The 23,193-nt window shown below is 36.9% G+C and overlaps 1 protein-coding gene across 2 annotated transcripts in view; it reads right to left on the minus strand.

The window, feature by feature from the left end:
- Positions 1 to 352: 352 nt before the first annotated feature.
- The window catches only part of YTHDF3 (YTH N6-methyladenosine RNA binding protein F3), a 31,426-nt gene continuing 8,585 nt past the window's right edge, over positions 353 to 23,193 (minus strand). For both annotated transcript variants that reach the window (XM_060775389.2, XM_067467403.1), the window contains exons 3-5: positions 21,844 to 21,929; positions 16,988 to 18,580; positions 353 to 1,508 (exon numbers count right to left, since the gene is read on the minus strand). In XM_060775389.2, the coding sequence (XP_060631372.2) occupies positions 1,485 to 1,508; positions 16,988 to 18,580; positions 21,844 to 21,929 (1,703 nt within the window). In that variant the 3' untranslated portion in view covers positions 353 to 1,484. The remainder of the gene's footprint in view (positions 1,509 to 16,987; positions 18,581 to 21,843; positions 21,930 to 23,193) is intronic.

The raw sequence follows: 23,193 nt of genomic DNA on the forward strand, positions 1-23,193 counted from the left end.
GTTTTCGAAAGTAAAGGCAAAATAGCTGCCTATCACACTAGGTCAATAATACAATTTCTTCTCCCAAATTTTGCATAGCCACAGAACAAAATAAGAAAAATGGGGCCTAACAGGATTTTGATACACACATTCTGCCAAGTTTAAAAAATATATTGTCAGTGAAAGACACCAGATATAACAGAAACATTTGTAAGTGTCAGATATAAAAAGCATTCACAGAACGGCTTTTGAAGATCTTCTCAGTATCTACTTTCTATACTCCTATGGTTTTTGCGACTTCATGTTAATGCATAAGCGGAAGCTTTAAAAGAAAAGGTTTGGTTTTAGAGTGTAAAAAGTAGCATAGAAAATATTCAGGTGAATATGGTACCTAGGCTTTTATTATATAGTACTAACAGATAACATGTAAACACAGCCATGAGAGCATACAAACTGAAACCATGGATAAACGTTTATTTCCCAAAGTATTTTGAATTGAAAGGATACCAGACTTTTATATTCAGAGCTGGGAACAAACAAAATCTGAGAAATTGAGTATATGCTTGCTAAAACAAGAGTTATGTTTATTTAGCTAGTGAATCACCTAGAGGAGTAAATTTTCACTTCCATGATAGCAATCTTTTCAGGCTTGCAAACACCCAGAAATAGGAATTAAAGATTTTACGTGTAGTTATAAAGGTCATAAAAAGTCTGATTTAGACTGAGGTACATGTACTCAAAACTGAGACTGAGTGGTAGCAAACAAACAGTTCCTCAGACAAATGCACTTTTTTCGGTATACATGTTACAGAAAAGAATAAGGAAATGTGCATTAACTGGTGTGGCCCACCAAGCTGCATATATTAATATTCTCTACACCAAACAGTTTGAAACAAGGGAAAATGTCATTCTAATATAATTTCATGTTATCATTCATTTGGCTAAACTGTAGCTCAGAGTTGCCTTGCCATATTAAAAGTTTACTACAATAATTTTCACATGAACATTTAGACTTGAGTTTTACTCCAGGACTAAATATGGCATGATTTTGCTTTAAATTCTGCTGAATAGCTAAAAACTGACAATTAAAAAACTACATCAAAGAAAAATAAGTTGAAGCAATGTGAATCTCACATCATTGAACCACTTATGATGGTTAATTGTTAGTATTTAACAAATTCAAAGAGTTAATGAATCCTTGCATTCGTTCCATCTCCTGTGCCTTAGCTAGGATGCATAATTACAAAAGACAGCAGATACTGGTAAAAGCTTCAGGACAGAAAGTGCTTGACAAAATTACAGTTCTCAAGTGTGTTTGGTGAGAGAGTATAAGGGCAGATGCACTGATGAGAACCATTACAAGAAGAGTCAATTTTGTGTTAAAGTGTTCAAAGATGTCACCTTAAGCAGGAACAAAGCTTTAATAACGTCTTCTTAGACATATTAGGCATTTCCAGAGTCTACATCATTAGTGTTGTAATTCTAGCAGGACCATCTCCATATAGTTATTGTTTGTTTCTATTTCTCTCCTGCAGAACAGAAGAAAAGAAAATTAGCACAGCACTGTCATCAAATACTTCTGTGCAACAGAATACAGCAGCTGTTCAACTATAAATATTTCATAAAAGCATGTTGCAAGCTTCAAAGAAACATGGAGGCAATTACTTTACTAAAAAGTTCATTTCCCACCCCATCCTGCAGAAATCTGAATGTGTGTTCAATGGCTTGACATCAAACCAAAAGTAAATCTATATATGCAATATTTTAAAATTACAAACCATATCTGTATTTGCTATAAATTGTGTCTGTATTTTACATTACATGCAGTTTATACAATCACGCAGTTCAAACAGACTCTAAGGCAAATGCTGTCATTAAAACAAATTGTAGGAAAATCTGGCCAGGAGAGTTACTGACTGAATGTAGCGATCCCAATGGTTTGTTCATAGGGAGCACATTCTTCAAGCAACATAAGAGGTGACAGCATACAGTGACGTCACCTTATAGCAAATATAGAAATCACAGACTACATAATTTGAGGAAGAAAATGGAGAAGCTCCATTCTCTCTGCAAAAACAAGATCAGGAACAGATTGTGGAAAGGAACATGAACTTCTAATATCAAATATTAGCATAAAGGTAAGGAACAGTAAACCAAGCAGCATGCCAAAATATAACCTGAATAATTCATCTCTGTAGAATTTAAAGAAAATGTAAAAACAGATTTGCACTATTAAGAACTCTGGACTGAAGTAAAGGAGCCAAAAAGAGAGAGAAGCCTCAGTGATAAATAAAACACTTCAAGCACTTAAGAATAGACAGAATCTATTTCAGTTTCAACTAAAACCTGTCAAGAAATATGGAGAACATATTTTTCCTTTGTGTGTGTATTTGTGTGTGTGTGTGTGAACAATATTATGTGTTCCTATTTTTAAAAGTATAATAATAAAAACTACTATATATAAAAAAAGAAATATAGAAAACAAAACAATGGTCCACCGAGAGAAAATATACAATGAACACGGCAATTCTAAAGAATGGGAACACCTAACATTGCAGTAACCATAGGACCACAGAATTTTCCATGCAAACAAAGGCATGCTTAAAATTCTGTAACAATGACTTTGATCACATGGAGAAAGAGAAATGCCAGAAATGCAAGCTGGGTTATGGAAAGCAAGAGACAAAAGAGATAATATTGCGAATATATATTCAATAATGGAGAACACCAAAGAATCACAAGAATGACAAGCATGGTTGGTGGGAAGGAGAGGGGGCCTTTCGGTGGTGGCCCCACGGGTATGAAACTCCCTTCCTAGAGAGCTGCAATTGGCCTTCTCCTTGTTGGCCTTTTGCTCTCAACTTAAAACCTTTTTATGGAAGCAGGCCTTTTCTGAAGATCAACAATAGGCAATGACGAGATACATGCGAGTGCCTGTATATTTTTGGAATGTTATTTCGACAATATTTTAGCACGACCTAAAAAAAATTGAACTTTTAGGATCCTATAACAACTTTTTTTAATGGATAACCTTAATGGCCTGAGGGTCAGGGAATTTTTTAATTGTTTAATGGTATAATGTTTTAATTTATTAATTTGTCATTTGTGTCGCTCAGCAGAAACTGCAATAGGGTTTTCTACATCTTGTTTCAACAAGGGTTTCAGGTGTCTTTCCCTTGGGTCACTCTGCAATGGGCAGACTAACAGATAATGCACCATGTCTTCTACCTGACATTGACTACAAATACATGGTCTGTTTTCCCAGGGAACATTATGATAGCGACCATCTAACACTGCAGTTGGCATCACTTGAAATTGCAGCTCAGTGAAGGCGGTTCTCAAGGAAGGAGTCTTGAGCTTAATCGGATACCTGGCTCTGAAATGTTCAGTTTTCAAAAAGGGGAGCCATAGGGAAAAATTGAGTTCCTGATTGATTGCAGGGTCCTTCTTGAGTTAATCCAAAAGAGCCAGTCTCTTGGTTGTCTCTTAGTCATGTCCAGGGCAAAATTCAATTCAGGAAGATTGTAGTTAAGTAAGAGGTCCTCCAGGCCGGATCTCCATTGTCCATGGCCACTCATTTCCTCATAGCACAACACTGGAAAACGGTCACCCTGAAGAGTAGCAATTAGTTTGAAGTATCTTAATTGGGCACAATCTATTCTCCCACCCTAAACTTTAGACTTAGGGACACCTTAAATTTGAAACAACTTGAAGGCACACAACAACAACAATTCTAATTGACTATCTCAGCAGCCAAAAGGAGGCCCATACTTCCCATTGAAATGCTAGTAAGTTTATGCTGGTTAAAATTATTCTTCATTTTACAAGTTGTATTGTTCTTTCATATGTGTGTGTGTGTTTTGTACTATAAAGATATGTGCAGTGTGCATAGGAATTCGTTTATGTTTTTATCAAACTATAGTCTGGTCCCCTAACAGTCTGAGGGACTGTGAACCAGTTCTCTGCTTAAAAACTTTGAGGACCCCAATATAGATCATGAAAACGATGTGGATTGCTCCTAAAGAAATGGGTGTGGTGCAACATTTGACTGTCCTGATATATAACTTGCACTCTGAACAAGAGGCTGCCTGCCATCAGGACAGAATACCAGGAAACAGAATGGTTTACATTTGGTAAAGAGGTCAAGACAAGGTTGCAATTTATCACCCTATCTGTTTAACTTGTATGCTGAATATATGATACATAAAAAAGGATTAGACTCTGAGGAAGGAGGTATGAAAATTAGAACACAAGAAATTTAGCATATACATATTATACCTTGCTTTTCGCAGAAAATAATAGACCTGAAATGAATAAAGTCAATGAAGATAGTGCAAAGGCAATATAACAGACAAACACTAAGAAAACAAAAGTAATGACTACAGATTATTTAAATAACTTTAAAATAGATGGTGAAGATATTGAAATGATTCAAGATTATCCATGCCATTTTTTTTAGAATGGACACTGCAGTCAAGAAATCAAAAGATAACTAGGACATGGAAGGGCAGCTATGAAGGAGCTCGACAAGACCCTAAAGTGTCAAGATAAACAATTGAATATTAAAGTTGTGATGGTTCATGACATTGTATTTCCACTTTCTTTGTGTGGTCCTGAAAGTTGAATAATGAAGAAAGTTAATAGGAAGAAAATGAACTAATCTGTAATGTGGTGCTGGAGAAGAGTTCTACAGATTTTGTGAGAAGTTTAAAATGTAAATTGAATAGGTCTATAGCAAATCAAGCCTGAATTCTACCTAGAAGCAAAGATGACTAAGCAAAGACTGTCATACTTCAGCCATATCATGAGAAGACATGACTCACTAAAATAAATAATGCTTGCTAAAGTTTAAGGCCGTAGGAAAAGAGGCAGAATGCTCTGCAGATGGATAGATTCAATCATGGAAGCCACAGTCCTGAGTCTGCAAGACCTGAGCAGTCTATTGAGCTGGAGGTCTCTAACACTTAGGTTCACCTTAAGTTGAAAATGACTTGTTGGCAGAAGTAACAACAACAATGAACAGTGAATCAACCACAGCCAATTTCCACTGATTCAATCATCAACAGAAAAAACAGCTGTTGATATCACTTTTAAGAAAATCATTATACCTTAACAATGAATGGAAATGGCATCTGCATAGCTAATTTCTAAAAAAAAATTAGTTAAGTCCCCCCTGTTCAGTTAGAAACACTTAAAGTGTAAAGTTGCCACTTAAATATTGGCAGCTTAGCAATATGCCTTTTGGCGAGTATCAACTATGCTGTAGTACTGTTTGAAAATGAATATATCACCTTTCAAAACAATAAAAGTAATTAGAAATTTCTGCTTTCAGTGTATTATAACATACTGTCTGTTCTCTGTTTTCACAGATCCAGAATCCATGGATTCACCCACAACCTGAATCTATTTACCCACACTGCAAAAAAACAAAAACAAAAAAAACAAACAAAAACAAATCCCTGAAAGCATACCCTGATTTGCCATTTTACATAAGGCACATTATTGTGCAACACCATTACATATAATGAGATTTCCTGAAACCAAACCCCAACAGATACAAAGAGCTCTTATATAATGAAAAAGAAAACATTTGATACCAAAGATTAACATCATGCATTAGGCAACATGTACTGTTCATGAAAACTGAATGTGGTATTCGTAGGTACAAACTTCTAAAATGTAGGTTTTTTGTAGAAACTTAAGCAAAGTTTAAGCATTTTTTCCTGTAGACATTCGATTGACTAACTATAACTTGAGCCCAACAACATGCTGCTTACTATTTCCATTAAAATATGTCATTGTTTGTCTACTTATCTTGTATACAATGAAGCATGTTTCCTAGTTGTAGATTATCATAATTTTAAAATATTTTTTCAGCTGTTAAACTTTGAATATTGTTAAAATTTTATTAATACATTATTGTCCATGACACTGGTTTAAAATGCAACTTTTCCATACAGCAATCTACATAGTACCTAAAGAGGTTTATGCTTTATGGATCAGATTCAAAGGGTATTGTATAACTTGCAAAAATGCTCTGCCGCTCAGAAAAAGCTTGTTTCTGGCCTTAGCAAATATATGCAAAAAGGGAAGCACACTCCCAAGACCATTTTACACCCATCTATGGTTTATATGTTATGACCTGTAGCCCCTTTATGTAATACAAGTTGTAACCAGAGTAACAATGCAATGAAAATTCATAAATTGGATCAATGTGCAGACAGGCATGATTTACTTTTTTATTCGAAGTATCAACCCTGGAGCAAATCCAGTTTGCATATTGTAAACACAGCCCACAATACTCTGGGGTACTTCACTACACTGCAAGGAGTCTCCTATAAGAACAGGATGCAACACTGGCAATACTAGCCCCCACCCCATCCCACCAGTTGCTTGGATCCAAGACAATATTTCTATGGACAACACATAAGTAAAACATTTTAGAACTCAGCATAATATCAAAATGAGTATGCTTTCAAAATCTCCCTTTCTCTCTTCTTCCATACAGATTATTCAAATCCATGACAACAACCCTTTAGGGGAAAAAAGATTCTTAATCTGGAAATACTATACCAAGGGTGGAATAATTTTCCTTGGCAGTTTAATAACTGCAAGCATCCTTACTCTTCGCCCTCCAAATATGTCACGCTACATAAATATATATCCATTTACTCTTCACAAAATGTATGAGACAGAAAAGTTTGCATTCCGTACATACTTTTCTCCAAGATGCAATATAGTTTTTCTTCCATTATTTTATTACAAGCTATACTCTTCCTGAGAAATCACCAAATGCATCATCAGCCTGAGAAAGATTAGTAGTAGCAGACAGGCAACTAGTTCAAATTAAAGGAGCTTGAGAATCCAACATCTGGTCCATAGTAACTTCCACCATATGAACCACATGGTGAGAAGATTTAATGTCTGCAAAAGGATTATTCTATGCATGCTGATTTTTAAATTTAAGCTTCTTTTAAACCATTCAATATCAACCTTTCTCTGTATGTCCTTCCATTTTTCTTCTTCAAGGTTTCTGTACATGTTGTACATTTTTCTTTTGGTGATCATGTAGGTATCTAACATTTGCCTTGTGAAACAGTACTGAACCAGGACCAAGTATGTCCAGAAACTGTACACGTAAAATGTAAATAGTGGCAAATTCTGTGCTTGGAACATCAAGTTATGAAACATAGTTAAGTAACACAGGTATTATCTCCCAAGACATGCTGGAAAAGTCTTAAAGGCATATTTCCAAAATGATTATAAAATAGAAAATTCCTGAATCCAGTAGGTATGTCCAAGTACACTAGCATAAGTGAATCAATACCATTAACACAAGCCTTGACTAAAGATGCAGTGCTTGCTTCAGGAAGTCAACTTTGTGACTTATCAACTGTATTTTGGCTGAAGTTTGGACAGAAACAATGAGCAGTCTCCAATAATGAATTTTCATTGATCAAATGACTCATTCTAACAAGAAGGGAGCAGTATCTCTCCCTTCGGCAGCTCTCTGTGAACCCACAAACTTGGTTCTGGAGAACAAGGCAATTAAGAATGCATCTATGCTGTAGAATTAATGCAGTTTTGCACTACTTTAAGCATCATGGCTCAGAGGTATGGAACCATGGGATTTGTAATTTGGTGAGACATCAGTAATCTGGCAGAAAAGTAAACTGCAACACGCATGGCTCCATATTACTGAGTTATGGCCATCAAATTGATGCCAAACTACAATAGTTCTACAGTGTAGATCACACATCCCCAAAGTCCAGTCCGGCAGCCAATTGCGGCACCTATTCAAATTTCCACCGGCCCTCTCTCTCCAGGCCTTCTCCTCTTTGCTTCTTTCCTTCCTCCCTTCCTTTCATGACTTCCTTCTTCTCTTCATTCCTTCGTTCCTTTATTAAGATTAGGGCCCCGAAAAAGGCTGCATGGCGGGGAACAGGGGGATTCCAGGCTTATGGAGACACTTGAATATCCAGCTGCCACACAATGAATGGTTATGGACAGGACTTTAATAATGGATATGGTTTTAATCTACCAATTGGGTTTTTAATCTTCTTCTAATTGCCATTGTCATGTGTGTTTTATTGATTTGTTTTCATGTTTAGTTAAGATAAATCGTCATTTTAATTATCTTAATTTAATTTATTATGCATTTGTATTTTCACTGTGCATTGTATGGTATAGAATGGCTGCCATTTATATTGTAAGCCGCCCGAGTCCCCATGGGGAGAGGGGAAAGGGTATAAATAAAGTTGGCTTGGCTTGACTTGACAGCATATGCCACTGTCTGAAATGACTTGAAGGCACGCAACAATTATAATTAACATGACTCTCTCATCTGCCAAAAGCAGGCCCACACTTCCCATTGGAAGACTGGTTAAGTTTACGTTGGTTGAAATTGTTCTTCGTTTTATTGTATTGTTCTATCATGGGGGGTTTTGCACTACAAAAAATACATATGCAGTGTGCATAGAAATTTGTTCATGTTTTTTTCAAACTATCATCTGGCTCCCCAACAGGCTAAGGGATCGTGAACTGGCCCTCAACTGAAATAGTCTGGATACCCCTGGTGTAGATTCGCTCTGAATGGATATGCTTTTTGGCCACCAGAGAGGGTTATATTGTAATGGAAATGAAGTTCCGATGTGACTGCTAGAATTGTGTTGGATTTACCCAGTGCTGATAAAAATATTATTCAGTGTTGTTCTACTTTTTTAAAATAAGCAAAAAACCTCCTCATTTTATTGTATTAGTTTGTAGGCTTGTTTATCAAATACTTAGGTTGTTTATACTAATAGAAGTGATTTCTCTGCAGCACAATTGCTTACTGTTTTCAACTCAGTATTTGGGTGTGTGTGTGCGTGTGTGTGTGTGTGAGAGAGAGATGTTACAGAACTACAACATCCATAATTGCTTCCTGTTGACCAGCTTGGCTATGAGTTGGGATTCTACAAAATCTGGAATCCATGGGTTTCCCAGCCTTGAGTAAGAACAGAAATAAAGCTTAGGGGTATAATGCTAGAAAATATTGATCATTTCCATTACCTAGGTAGCCACCTCCACAAAAGTAAATATTGGCGCTGAAATACAACATCACTTGAGCTCTGCGAGTGTAGCATTTTTTTTTTCAAATGAAGCATAGTGTTAGAGGATCAAGATATTCATAGAGATACCAAGATGCTTGCTTAGAATGCTGTTGTCATTCCAACTCTATTGTAAGCCTGCAAAACACTGACCATTTCAAATCTCACTCCTAACATCTGGAAAGACAGGCAAACAAATGTTGGTGATTTGGAAGAAGCTACGACCACCAGAATTAAAGCAATTATTCTCTGCCATCAACTTCACTGGACTGGCCATGTTGTCTAAGTGTTAGATCACTGTCTCCCAAAGCAGTTACTTTACTGTCTTTTCAAGAACAGAAAAGAGAATGTCGATGGACAACAAAAGATACTTAAATATGAACTTAAAGCCAAGCTAAAATGTGGAACAGACACAGAGAAATGGGAAGCCTTAGCACTTCAGCATTCTAACTAGAGGTCAGCTGTTACCAAGTGCTTTGGATTTTGAAGAGGCACAAATATAGGGCAAATGGGAGAAGTATGCCAAGAGGATGTCCTCATTGTGAAAGACCATGTGAATCCAGAATAGGCTCTAGTCTACAGTGACTTAGACCCACCATCAAGACCCCTTGGAAGTCAATCATACTCGACCACAAGTGATTGCCAAAGATAGATAGACAGACCGACAGAAGCAAAAAATCTATTAAAAAAATCATTTCCAGGAAAAAATAAACACAAAGATCTGAAATAAAAACTTTTTTAAAAGTATAAGAGAATTCCCCTACCACTTTAATCAATCAATCAATCAATGATTTATTACGGTCTTTGACCAGCACAGTACAGAATGGGGCATCGGTGCCCAAGGAAGGGAATCGCAGTTCCCAAGTAGATCAAGTATAAAAGCAGATTAAAAGCAGATTAAAAACATGTTATAAAAGAGACAAATTAAAAAGATAAAACAGACTAAACTTACAGTTTAAAGTGCATGTTTGAATCTAAAATAGGGGGCGGCTAATAGCAAATATCAGACGACTGGGAAGCTATAAAAGGGATGAGAGGGGAGCATTTACAGCATTTCAGTTATTACAAACCATTCTATCTATATTCCCGGCAGGAAGTTGCCTGGTGGAGTCGGTCATCAGCCGTCTAATGTTAATTGCTGCTGCACAGAACTTGGCAACACTGTAGGTTGTTGCAGAGCAAGAGTCCGAGAGCAACAGGGAGGTGTAATATCTTTCAGTGCGCCCTGGATGTTTTAAAACCCCTACCACTTAAGCTTCTAAATGGGAAATTATATGAGTAAATTAACTTTATAAAATTATACTGGAGTGCTTTCTGTTTCAAGGTAACACTTAACTCAAAGTTGATAGTTTATCTGCCCTATTATAAACTCTTCTGAGATCACACATGACAGAAAACACTACACAGTAAATGCTCAGCCAAAACACCAATCCAGTTAGAGTACTTTGTTTTAAACAGATATAGACAAATGGAAGTAAGTGGGATTAAACTGGCTAAAATCCAATTTCAGTTTAAATAGCTTGTAGAACAGAATATACAGTCACAAAGCCAGCTTAGTTTCCCCTTGTGAGGATGTGCCATTGAACAAATCTGAAAACTGATGTTCAGGAAATCAAGGCAGTTATAAAGGCACATGTAAATCCGTCTCCAAAAGTATCATGATTTCACAAAGTCGACATTCGAAGTAATGCTAGACTCGTATGTTATGTTATACTGTTATCATTGCTGGGATTCCCAAAGGGCTCTGGTCTATTTATGAACCATGACTGGATAGGGTGAGATATTTCTAAAACTACAAACCTATTTTTGTTCAAATAAGGCTGTTTATTCAGATGCAGTGAGCACTACACCCTGTAATATACATGAATAATACAAACAGAAACAATTATCTAGTCGAAGAGGCTTTCATTTTTCAGGCTTTTATTCTCAGCGAGGTACTCTCACAAGACTGAGGATCCGAGTGAACTCATGTCACTTGTTAAGCTGTTAAATGTGACTGCTCTAACAATAGCTAGCTTGTAAATGGGCATATAATATTGCTACAGTTAAAATTTGTGTACATATATACATATGGATCCAGTTTTTCCCCCCTGGCTTTTGGAAGACAATCTCAGCATAAGAAAAGATGAGCACAAAAACTCTGGACTGTCACTTTCACACAAAAAAATGTTTATATAAGAAAATGTTTATAAACACAGCAGAGACTCTTTTACCTTTGGAGACACTTCTACCATGATACTCTACTTAAAATGAGGGATCTTGGTCCTTGTAGGCAAGAGACATTATTCTTGGTACATTGGGGGTATGAATTCCCCACATCTAATAATCTCCCAATTTCCTAAAATAAGAGGGTGGAGGGGCTGCCTCCTTAAATACAAAGATTTCAAATATCTCAAATGCCTAAAGAGAGCTTGGCTATGAGTATTTCCCAGAAATTCTAAAATGAGAAACACTGCAGTGGTAGTAAAGTGTGATTTGATAAAAGGAGGAGGGGGTGTATTTCTGAGATCCTTTACATATCTTTAGTAATTTTTGATTTTCTGAGCTCTCACTATCAACAGTGTTTGATCCTTTTTATCGTGACAGATTAATGATAATTTCCCATGTATTTATTTTTTGGTTTTGTTTCAAGGCAGCCCTAGAAAAAAGCCAGTCCCCAAAGCTTTACATCTCTACCCTTTCTGCTGATTTTCTGATCATTCTCCTCCTCTGAGTTCTTTGATTACCAGTAAGCCTATTCATTTATGTTTTTGAAAAATTCTAGTTGCTATGGCACTGTTCTCTCTAAATTGCTCCTATTCTGCAGAGAAAGGCTCAAAGTGTTCCTGTTCTGCTAGCTACAATATAAGGTGCTCTGAGAAATGAGAAAACACAGCGACCCTGGGATTGTGCTACTAGGACCCATAACTGCAAGATCTACTCCAAACAAGCTTCAGAGTTAAGGTTCTCCTTTATCCAAAGAAGAGCCCAAGCACAACTTGTCTATAAGGCACAACCCTTCAGAGATACCAAATATAAGATATAAAGCAGCAATTCAGATCTCTCCTAAACTCCCTACAGACATGAAAATAGAACTAGGGTGGATTGTTTTTCTTGCTGCCAGTTGTCTTCAAGTCATTTTTTACTTAGACAGTAAAATGGAACCTAACATGGCATTTTCTTGGCAAGATTTGTTTGCCATTGCTTCCACTGAGGTGAGGAGATTGATTTGCACAGGGCATCCAGTGAATTTTCATAACTGAGCAGCGATTTTAATTCGAGTTGTCCACAATCTTAGTTCAGCACTCAAACCACTGTACCACACTGGCTCTAGACAGTTTTATCTCTGCAGGATCCTTTAACAGCCAAAGACCAATTGAAACAGATGTTTTTGCAGACAGCAGAGATGTTCCAGTCTGCCTTCTCATGGGAGGGAACCCTATAGGATGGGAGCATCCACAGGATGGTAGCATCAAAAATGCTCTCCTGTGTCCTTACTGAATGTGCCTGTAATTCAGTAACATATTTTCTATTAATTCTTTGTTGTTGTCTTCCCAATGCACATTTTATAAGAAATGTGTTATAGCATTTAAACTGGTGTAGCATATTTAAAATGTATTTTTACATGTGTTACATTGATATTCTTTATTTCTGTTCAGTCTCACGAGTTCAATGAGACAGAATCCCAGTTGGCATAGGATTGCAATTAAAACTCATAGAATGAGAAACTCAATTTTCAAGATTCCATGTAACACAAAATTGTTACCCAGCTATCTTAAACAAGGTACATGTTTGAAGGTATCTTCAAATATCTTCTCAGTTGAAGATATTACAATCATTTTATAATCCAATAGAAATACACCAGACAAACGGAAGAGCACAAATAGATTTGGGGGACTATAATGCTCTAACCTCATACATTTCTAGGGACCTTCACTTCTGTCCAATAATGGAGATGGGTCCAAAGTTGTGATACTTAAGAGCAGACGCAAATCAAGCAATATTAATTCTCAGTATGATGAAATCTAGCTTCCATTTATAATGACTTGGAGAAGGATACAAAAATATATACTAGACACTGTTTTACAATACTGTAGAATTAAAGTAGTTTGACACCACTTTAACCTCAGTGCTATGGAATCCTGCAATTTGTAGTTTGGTGAAGCACTTGAACTCTTTGCTGGAGAAGGCTAAAAACCTATGAAAACTGAGCTATGGAAGTAACAGTGGTGTAAAGCTACATAAATTCTATAATGTTGATGCACCCTTAATCAATTTTTGTGCTTGTTAAAAATCTATGTCTTCTGACAGCTGCAGTAGTATCTGAAGAGGAATTACTCATTCCCTTAACAGGACTGAGTATTTCTGACTATATTATATATAAAAATAATAAAATCTGGTATCCATTCTTTCCAGGCACAATCCAAGCTGCTGGTGTCAATATCTATAGCACCATAGCTGCCTATGAAATCCTTTTTGACTTGGATCTATCTAGACTTTCTGATTCACCCTGTATAAGCCGCTATGAGTCTTGAAATACTTTTGAAAAGGCTTTCTGTCAGTCTTCACAAGAACATTTTATGAGGACAAAAGACAAAGTATTCTATGTGGATACTCCCATACTGTGGCACGTCCTCCCATAAGAAGACACAGAGTCTGCTTTGCTCTCTTCCTGCTGGCAGGCAAAAAACTCTTTATTTTGACAAAGGTTTGGCTATTAACTGGATGCTTTTAGAGGTAGAGATGGAAAATTTGCTGAAGTTTTGAAGTTAAGGTGAGTTGGGCTTTTTTTTAGAAAACTGGAAAAACAGAAAGTCATTGCCCTTTACAAAAGAAAATTTTATTACTTTAGGAACATGCAATGTATTATATATACAGGCAGTCCCCAAGTTACGAACAAGATACAGTAGGTTCTGTAGGTTTGCTCTATGTAAGCCAGAACAGGTACAAATTAAAGTGTAACTCAAACCATATATAAGCTTTGGATAGCATGGTGTTTGTTTAGCTATCTGTACCCCTGTTTGGAAGATTTCAACTCCCTTTCTGTCCCTGGGATAATTGGATTTTGAAAAAATGTGGCTTGTTGGTGATAAAGCTTCAGTGGAGACACCTTTAGCCATGATAACTCTTCCAGGAGTGAATTCCCCTTCTGTCACACTCCCGTTCTTAACTATGAATCATATGTAAGTTGAATGTTTGTAACTTGGGGACTGCCTGCATATAGCTTGGTTTGACATGAAATTATCACATTTGATATGTTATAAGTACACTTTATTCAAAAAAATAATTACCAACTGGATTTACTTTTTAAAGATGTATTTATTTTGTTACAAATGAAACTACAAGATTCTGGCTTGTAAGGAACACCTGAACATTTAGGAACTGCTTTGATTTTTTCCAGTTCATGAGGAACCCACAAGAAAAGAAAATATCAAAATAAAATAGAAGACACATCTAAGTATTTTGTCTCCACTAGGCTCTCTATAGTGTCAATGGACAAAGCATACACATTTCCATAAAAAGAAGTGTGAAAAGGAAACAGGGACCAGTAACTGTGATGATCTAATACTATATATAACCTTACGTAAGTTTTCTCTTACATAGATTTAAAGATGAATTGGTGGCAAAATGTATGTAAACCCTTTGTCTTAAACATTCAATCCACTGCATTAAATATTCCATAATCCCATTTTCCTGGGGGGAAAAAGCTTTGGGGAGGGTGGGGGAGCATTCTTCTTCTCCTGTCTTCCCAATCCTTTTCTATTTTTACTCAGTGCTAGTTTTTGAGTCTTTTTTAAAATTTTATGTTAGGATATTACTTTAATGTAACATGAGTCATATTGGGCCTATCATTGAGGGAAAAAAATAATAAAAATAAACCAAGGACTGAGCTCTCTTGGTCTTTTTTCATTCACCACCACAGAGCACATAATTTGTTGTGATGCATTGATCTTAAGAGAATCTTGCTTCCACTTGTAATGAAGGTGTGTGCAGACAGCTTTAAAATTAAAATTATGTTTTTCATCATTGCAACAAAAGGAGAACGCGTGAAAAGCTACAAAAATGAACACAACATCCTAATGGGTCTAATCAATGCCCTGTACCTCGTGGTATCTTTGGTATTATTCAGATGAGAGATTGTTGAAGAATTGTTGTAACAGTACAGTTTGAGCAACCTTTGGAAAATTTTGTAGCTATTCTAATTGTTTTGAAAATATTCCCTTGGAAAGAGTTGTAAACTCAAAATAAGTTGAGAATAAAAAGAAATGTTTTGGAGAATACACTAACATAGTTGTTGTTTTGCTCTCACTGATTTTATCATACTGCTTCTGCAACCTTCTCTGTCAATGCATCATAATGGTTAAAGTGTTGAACAAGGACAGCAGAGACTTGGATTGTAAGTCCAATCAGGCATGAGGTTCATTGGGTGTCCTTGGGCCAGTCACTACTTCTCAGTCTAAAATATCTCAAGAGGCTGTTGTAAAGACAGAAATGTGTAGACTATATACTAGAAGAACTTCCTGTCCTTGGAGGAAAGCTAATGGTTAATATAACAAATGAATGAAAAAATTCCAGTCCCAAAAATGTTGAAATTAAGTTGTACTGCTGAAATTAAGCCACAGTGGTAGTTGGGTTTTTCCAAAATCTGAAAGAAAGGGCAAGGAGGATCATCCTCTCCTCAACCCCAGCCTACAAAAAGAGTAGGTGTTTCATTATAAAGATTGGCACACAATGTGTATAAGCAATACAGTCACAAAGCATACAAATGGAATTTACCCACAGCCACCATTGTACAACTTGGCAACAATATGCAATGGCTGGGGGAAGTGTGGGGCAGAATATTGCCCAAGGTATGTTGTTGGGATACGATTTCCATAAACCCTTCCATGCATAGCTAATGGGGGAAATGTTAAGAACTGCAGCCCAACAACATTGGAAAGAACACACTATGTGATGCACTGTGAGGCCCATCTATGTGACACACCATGAGGTCTTATTGGAGACCAAAGGGTAAGACACTTTGTGGGAAGAAGACATGCTAGGTCCCAAATGACTTTTCATATGGTAGTTAGGAATATTAAAATGCCGGACTTCTAGCACAACATATCATGCATTTTTTAATAAAATCTATTTGACATTTGAAAGGCATTATGGCCTGAGAGGTTGCTACAACTGCAAATTTCATCTATTTCTTTCACACACCCATAACCAGAAAGATTATATGTGTTTATTTTTCCACTGCAGTCAATGAAAAAAATATCTGAGGTGCTGGAAAACAGTGTGAGTCTCTACTCAGATAGGAGATTCAAGTGTGATATCTAGCTAACCCTGCAAGACAAGGTGCTTTGCCACCAAAGTTAATGCGGCAAGTTCCAAGGTAAGTAATTAATTTTTTCTGTGTATAATCCTCATGATGCTGGAAATATTTAAAGCACTAATAAACTTCAACATCATAAAAGAAAACAGGAAATACAAATAAAGAAGAAGGGCAATTTGCTGCTAAAATCATTAAAATAATCAATCCAACTACCACCAGTTGATAGTATTAACAATTGATTACACTGGAGTGAAAAAATTTAATACAGAACTAAAATGATATTAAGAATAGATAAATCACAATTTAAATGTATTTGCAGCTATAGTGCCTAGCCTATTGCTATATATATCTTTTACAATCTAATGCAGGCATCCTCAAACTGTGGTCCTCCAGCTGTTTGGGCTTTCAACTCCCAGAATTCCTGTCAATGAACAAGCTCATTAGGGCTTCTAGGAGTTGGAGGCCCAAACAGCAGGAGGGCCGCAATCTGAAGATGCCTGATATAATGATTCTACTAATTTGATCCTGTAATTTTCGCTATCAGAAGATGGGCTGAGCCCCATTTTTACTCCCTCCCCAAAAAGTGAAAACACAAACATTTATTGTGACATTATGATCTTACCCTACGCATGGCTTCCTCCTCTTCTTGACGCTTTTCATAATGTGCAAAGTCATCAAAGATTGAGGTGGTATGCTTGAAAGTAGCAATTATTTTAAGCACTTGCTTGGCTTTTTCTAGGGGGACTTCTTGAGTGTCCCTTGAATTGGTAACTGGTTTGTTATCATTGTTTTCCAAGCGAATGTGCCGCAGCTGGTTGTTCGGAACGTCTTTAACAAAGATCCATTTAACATCAAACTTCCCCTTCCATTTATCCTGAGACCAGACTCCAGCATACGCGTTGTAGTCCACCACAGACTTCATTTCAGCCACTCCACAAAAGTGTCCACTGCCATTCACACTGAAAAGTAAATAGAGTGGGCCTTTTCCATTCAGTGAACGGTATGCAGCATCCAAGCGCTTATTACCGTGTTCAGTACTACACCAGATAGAATACTTAATGGAACGATGTATATCGTCCTCTGAATAACTTTTGATTATAAACACACGCCCATTCTTCAGGTTCCAATCAAAGTCTTTGGGATTATAGTTATTTATGGCCTTTAGTTTCTCCAATACTGGGTGCACTTCTATACCAGAAGGCGAAGAGCTAACTGGCATAACACCTATACCATAGTTTTCATTGCCAGCTCCATTGCTCTGATTGAAGCCTACACCTCTATTGCGAGGAGCCACCCAGCGGTTTTGCAGTTGCTGCTGCTGTTGCTGCTGCAGTTGATGAGGCGGAGCCTGTTGTTGAGGTCCTGGTGGCTGCTGTGGCTGAGGCTGCGGCTGAGGCAGTTGGCTTTGCACCATCGGAGGTGGCTGGATTAATGGCTGAGGCTGCTGAATTATTGTCTGAGGAGGCAGTACTGGTTGGGTTGGGGGAGCTTTGACCATAGACCCTTTGTCATCCCAAGTTCCAATATTCATGTTGTGTTTTATAGGAGGTGGTGGAACAGCAGGCCCCCCAATTCCAACATTGCCTTTAGGCTTAAGTTTTGGCTGAGGCTTAGCTGGCTTTCTAGCAATGGCAGCCCATGAGGTTGGTTTAGGTGCTGAACTGCTAACTACAGGAACACTGTTTGCTGCAATGCTTGTCATACCTGTACTGCTAAGAGCTGAGCCAACTGTTTTTGTTACAGCAACTGTCATATCCCCTCCAATTTTCAGTCCAGTCATGCCTTGCTCAATGCTGCTAATACCAGGTACCTTGCTCAAAGTATCATTGCCAAATCCAGCCTGTCCATCAGCTATAGCTCTCCCAAGAGAGCTAGGTGGGTAGCCATAGCTGCTGCTATAAGCAGAGCTTTGAGTTGATTGCCCCTGAGATCCACTTGTTCCCCATGTTGAGAAATCTGCATTCCCAGGAAAAAAATTAAATCCATGCTGACCAAGAAATGGAGGAGTGTTTCCTAGAGCCCCAGGTTGACTAAATACACCATCAGGGATGTAGTGGTGTTCACCATTGCTCATCTGTCCATATGTTGTCAAGTATGGCATTGGAGGATCTCCTGCTGTGGACCATGCTGCTTCACCCAGAGAGTATGGAAATCCAATGGATGGAGCATAGTAACTAGGCATATATGGGTCTGACATTGGTGGATAGCTATTACTCTGCAGGAAAACAGAAAGTTAACATGAGAATCAGATTTTAGGCATGGAATTCAAAAAGTGAATTTACCTACACTGACATCTAACTTTGTTCATCACCCAACATCAACAGACAACCATCATACTCAACTGAAAAGATGACAACATCAAATTTGAAATCTTACAGTTCACCTAAATAACAGTAGCTGAACTAAGAGCAGATGACAGAAGCATCCAATTTTACTGATGTCTGCAATGTCCGAACAATTAAGATCAGAAAATGTTTACATTCTTTTTCTGTGATAAGTCCCTTTTTTAAAAAGTTACATTTTATTCTTCTAATTGATTCCTGTTCTTACTCTAGATTCTTCTTCCTTTCCTTTGCCTCAGACAAGTGCTGACAGCATTATTGATCTGCTATGTATATGCCTCTAGGGGACACTTACTCCAACCAGCCAGAACCTGACTGGCAACTGTCACTCAGAGGAGCATTTCATCAGCTGCCCCGAGACTGTGGAATGACCTGCCAGAAAGATTTATATTTATTTATACCCCAATTTATCTCTCCAAAGGGGACTCAAAGCAGCTACTTAACCTTGTTCTTTTTTCCCAACCTCAAACTGGTTTTATTGTTCCATAGTATGCAGGGTTATGCTGCTTTACTTGAGTCTTATCAGCATCAGTGTTTACCCAACAAAAGGAAATATAAAAAAGAAAAGCAAAACCAGTAACATTTCTAACCATAAACAAACTAAGACTTTGTACAGCTGAATAACCTCAAAGGCTTATATAATATGTCACCCTAGCATACAAACATTGGGTGGCTTGAGACTCGATAGCACTATGTAACACGTTTTTTGTCCCTGAGTTATAAATGTCATTTCCTAATTTCTTCTCTCATAAAAACATGACAAAGTTTTATTAGCAAGACATCCTAAAGCACATTTTGCGATAGTTTTTCAATTAATATTTCATACTGCCTCATCACACTAGAGTATGGATCCAATTTCAATCTGTTTTCTGCCTCCTGCAGAATTCCAGGGTTTGTAGTTCAGTGAGGCCCAGGACATGACTGGCTGAGCAGTTTAAAGGACGCTCCCTAAACTACAAGCTCCAAAATTCTGCAGGAGGCACCAACTGGATTTAAAGTGGATCTATGCTCTCGTATGATGAGATCCTTAGAGACTCAACCAACTCAACATTGTATGTGGTAGCCACAAAAATGAAGTTTCTGGAGTATAATAACTATGTTCAAAGTAAGTGATAATTCACAATGAAACAGGAAATAACACTTTCAAACCAGGAGCAGATTTTTTTTTAAATTTTGTTACATAGTGTAATTACTTAAATAGTGTTAAAATGCAATGCTGAGCTAATAAAAACATATTGCTTCATTTGATTTGTGTTTTCCTATTCTCCAATGCAAATGCACATACTACACTGTTAATTGCTGTTCAAAGGAAACACGACCTTTGATCGTCCCCTTCCCCAACCTTCTCACAAGCATTCCCATATAGTATGGTGCAATCACAAATCTTTAGTTGCCCATATTTTAAAACAAATATTGTGAAATCCTGTATTATATAGCACCTCCTTCAAACAAGGATTCCTTAAGAGAACAAAATCTTTGTTGGGAGGGAAGCTCATGGTATAATTTAAAAAGAGCAGCTAATTAAAGGCTAAATCATTAAAAAAATCAACCAATTTCCATTTCTTTTTGTTCCTCCCCCTAAATTCAGGATGGGAACACACAGTGACAAGATGGAATATATAGTACGTGGACCAAATTTGTACATTATTTTGTATTATACTATCCTGAATGTTTGGCAAAAAGGTGGTGTTCACATTATTTAAATAAATTAAAATTAAAATAAGCTGTTTCCAAGAACAAGTGGAAACATTTTGCTCTGTCTGAACCTGTCCTTAAATCCACAAACATTCTTTTTTTTGGGGGGGGGGGCTCTTAATCCATGCTTCTTCCAAAGCAATTAGCAAACAAGAAATGAATTCAGGTAACTTGAAAGTTTTGGTGTGTAAAGGCTATGATTCATTGGCTCTATTAGCCTATGATGCCATAAGACGTGGAACAATTTGGGAGCATGTTCACACATGCATTGGCAAATGAAAGTTTAATAAATTCTATTAGGAAATCAACATTGTTACTCAGCTGAAAAGTGTAAGCAGGCAAGTTCTGAAGTTGAGAAGAAATGCAGTTTGGAAAACTGTGAAGCCAATGCATTCAGAATGTCATATTAGATCAAGACAACAGACACATCCTACTAGCCTCCTTCTCCAGAAGAGAACTGGGAAACTTAAGGAACTGCTGCACAGAGGTATCTAGTATCTCTATGTAACAGCCATAAAATTTGAAACACTCCCAGAACACTCCCCAATAAAAAAAGAATGGAAAGATCTGGCAGTGCTATAAGGAGATGTCACCACCAAATTCCAGCCAAATCAAAGCAGCAGGGAGTAAGCAGGTAAATACAATTTTAGCTTTGCTACCAATGTTTGTGAAGGGGGATGGATGGGATTCAAGACCACATACTAAACAGTCTTAGGTCCCTTGTTGCGAGAAATGTAGGCTATAAATTAACTGAGTTTTTTTATAAAGCTATCTATTAGCAACTAACATCAATGGCAAGAGTGTTTATTCCTAATCCATATATCAGGAAATGATTCTAGAACACTGAAATTATCACTGGTAGCATCCCCTCAATGTTCAGGTCTCACGACTGTTTCACTTGTGCTCCTACTCTATAGGCAACAATAACAGTAGCCTGTGATACCAAAAGAAAGTAGAGCACCCAGTGTGTTTTAGAAAATATTACTGGAAAGGACTAACAAAATCTTCACAAATCATCTCTATTGTTTTGATTTCTTCATTCAAGAAAATCTAATCAAATCGCATCCTTAACTTCAAACTGACATAAAATCTGGGATGTACAATTCTATAATACATCACATTCCTTACTTAGGACATTCCACATGCATGGATCCAAGAGTAAACAATAATTTTGCAGTAAGTTATATCCAAATATAACAAAAAATTATCACAAAATAAAGTTTACTCATTTCTATCTTAATTTGATATAACCCATAAATATGTACACATATATTAAACAAAGGAACAGATTAAGCAAGCCAACTTCTTGGTTTGCTTAATCTGATTTCACAATAAAATGCTGAAAACAATTTCATTTTAAATAGAAATGACATGGAACTAACAAACTAAAAATGTATGACTTTGCTTGAAAAACAAAAACAATATTTTTCTAAATACGCACCTGATTTGTCTGACTACTTAGATATGGCTCAAAATCATCATCATTTACTGCATCCTTTTGATGAATCGAACCGTTTTGCACTGAAACTAAAATGCAACCAAAATTAGAGGTCTTTCAAAAATGCTATTTATCACTTTTGTACATGTATTTTAGTATTAAAATGTAATAAGTCAGAAACGCTAGAAGCATTTAAAAATCCCATATATGTATCTCAAGCAACAGTAGGTAGATAATGTGTTTTCAAGACAATAATGAGAAAATATAAACTGAACAATATTGAAAAACAGGTCATACTTCTGAGGCCGTAAATTAGAGTGCGGTATAAAACTAAATCGTTTATTTTGATTACTAATGAGTCTGAAAGTGGAAAAAATATTCAGAAGTGTATATATTATCTAGCCATACATAAGAAGAACTGTTAAAGTTTCAAGGGTGACAAGTGTAAACATTAGCTTAATTACTCTGACAGCATAAATTCAACCAAGCAGCAGCACCACCTCCACCCCACCCCAGAACATGGATAAAATCCCAAAACAAAGGAAGGAGATAATAATCCAATTATCCTGCACTCCAAAGGAGACAGAAGAACTTGCTCAAACACAGGAAATAGAAAACTATGTTTTTGCTTATGCTATCAATACAATAACAGGGTTTTTAAACATAAACACACACATGCAAATAAAAAAGTACTGTCTTTCTATTTTGATCTGTAAAGAACAATAAACATTTTCTAAACCATAAACAGACAAATCTGGATTCCTTCATTGTGCATCACAGTCAACCATGATGTTATCTAAATTGTTAAGCAAGGCTCAATTATTGTGAACAGTTAAAGGTTACACATTTGTACTACTAACAACTGAAACAGATTTGAGGCATCTTCAGTTCTTAAATTTCATTCTGTCAGCACAAATCCAAGCAATACTGTGCACTTTGAGCCAATCACCAAGGTCCAAACAAGCACATGCTGATGTATATATTATTCAAGAATACAGAGGCTTTAAATTAGTGGTTCTCAACCTGTGGGTCCCCAGATGTTTTGGCCTTCAACTCCAAGAAATCTTGACAGTTGGTAAACTGGCTGGGATTTCTGGGAGTTGTAGGCCAAAACACCTGGGGACCCACAGGTTGAGAACCACTGCTTTAAGGCTTCTTTTGGGGTAAATTCATTTTCTCTCTCCTTTTCTTTCTCATACACGCACACACACACACACACACACACACACAAACTACCCCCAGAAGGAAAAAAGGAGAATTACAAGGAAGAGATGAAAAAAGCATAACAGCATCATTACGATTTCTCTGTATTAGAGTCAACTTACCTTCAGCTCCATCGCACCATATATAAAG

This window comes from Anolis sagrei, chromosome 4 (assembly GCF_037176765.1).
Source record: "Anolis sagrei isolate rAnoSag1 chromosome 4, rAnoSag1.mat, whole genome shotgun sequence".
In the NCBI taxonomy this organism is placed as follows: Eukaryota; Metazoa; Chordata; class Lepidosauria; order Squamata; family Dactyloidae; genus Anolis; species Anolis sagrei.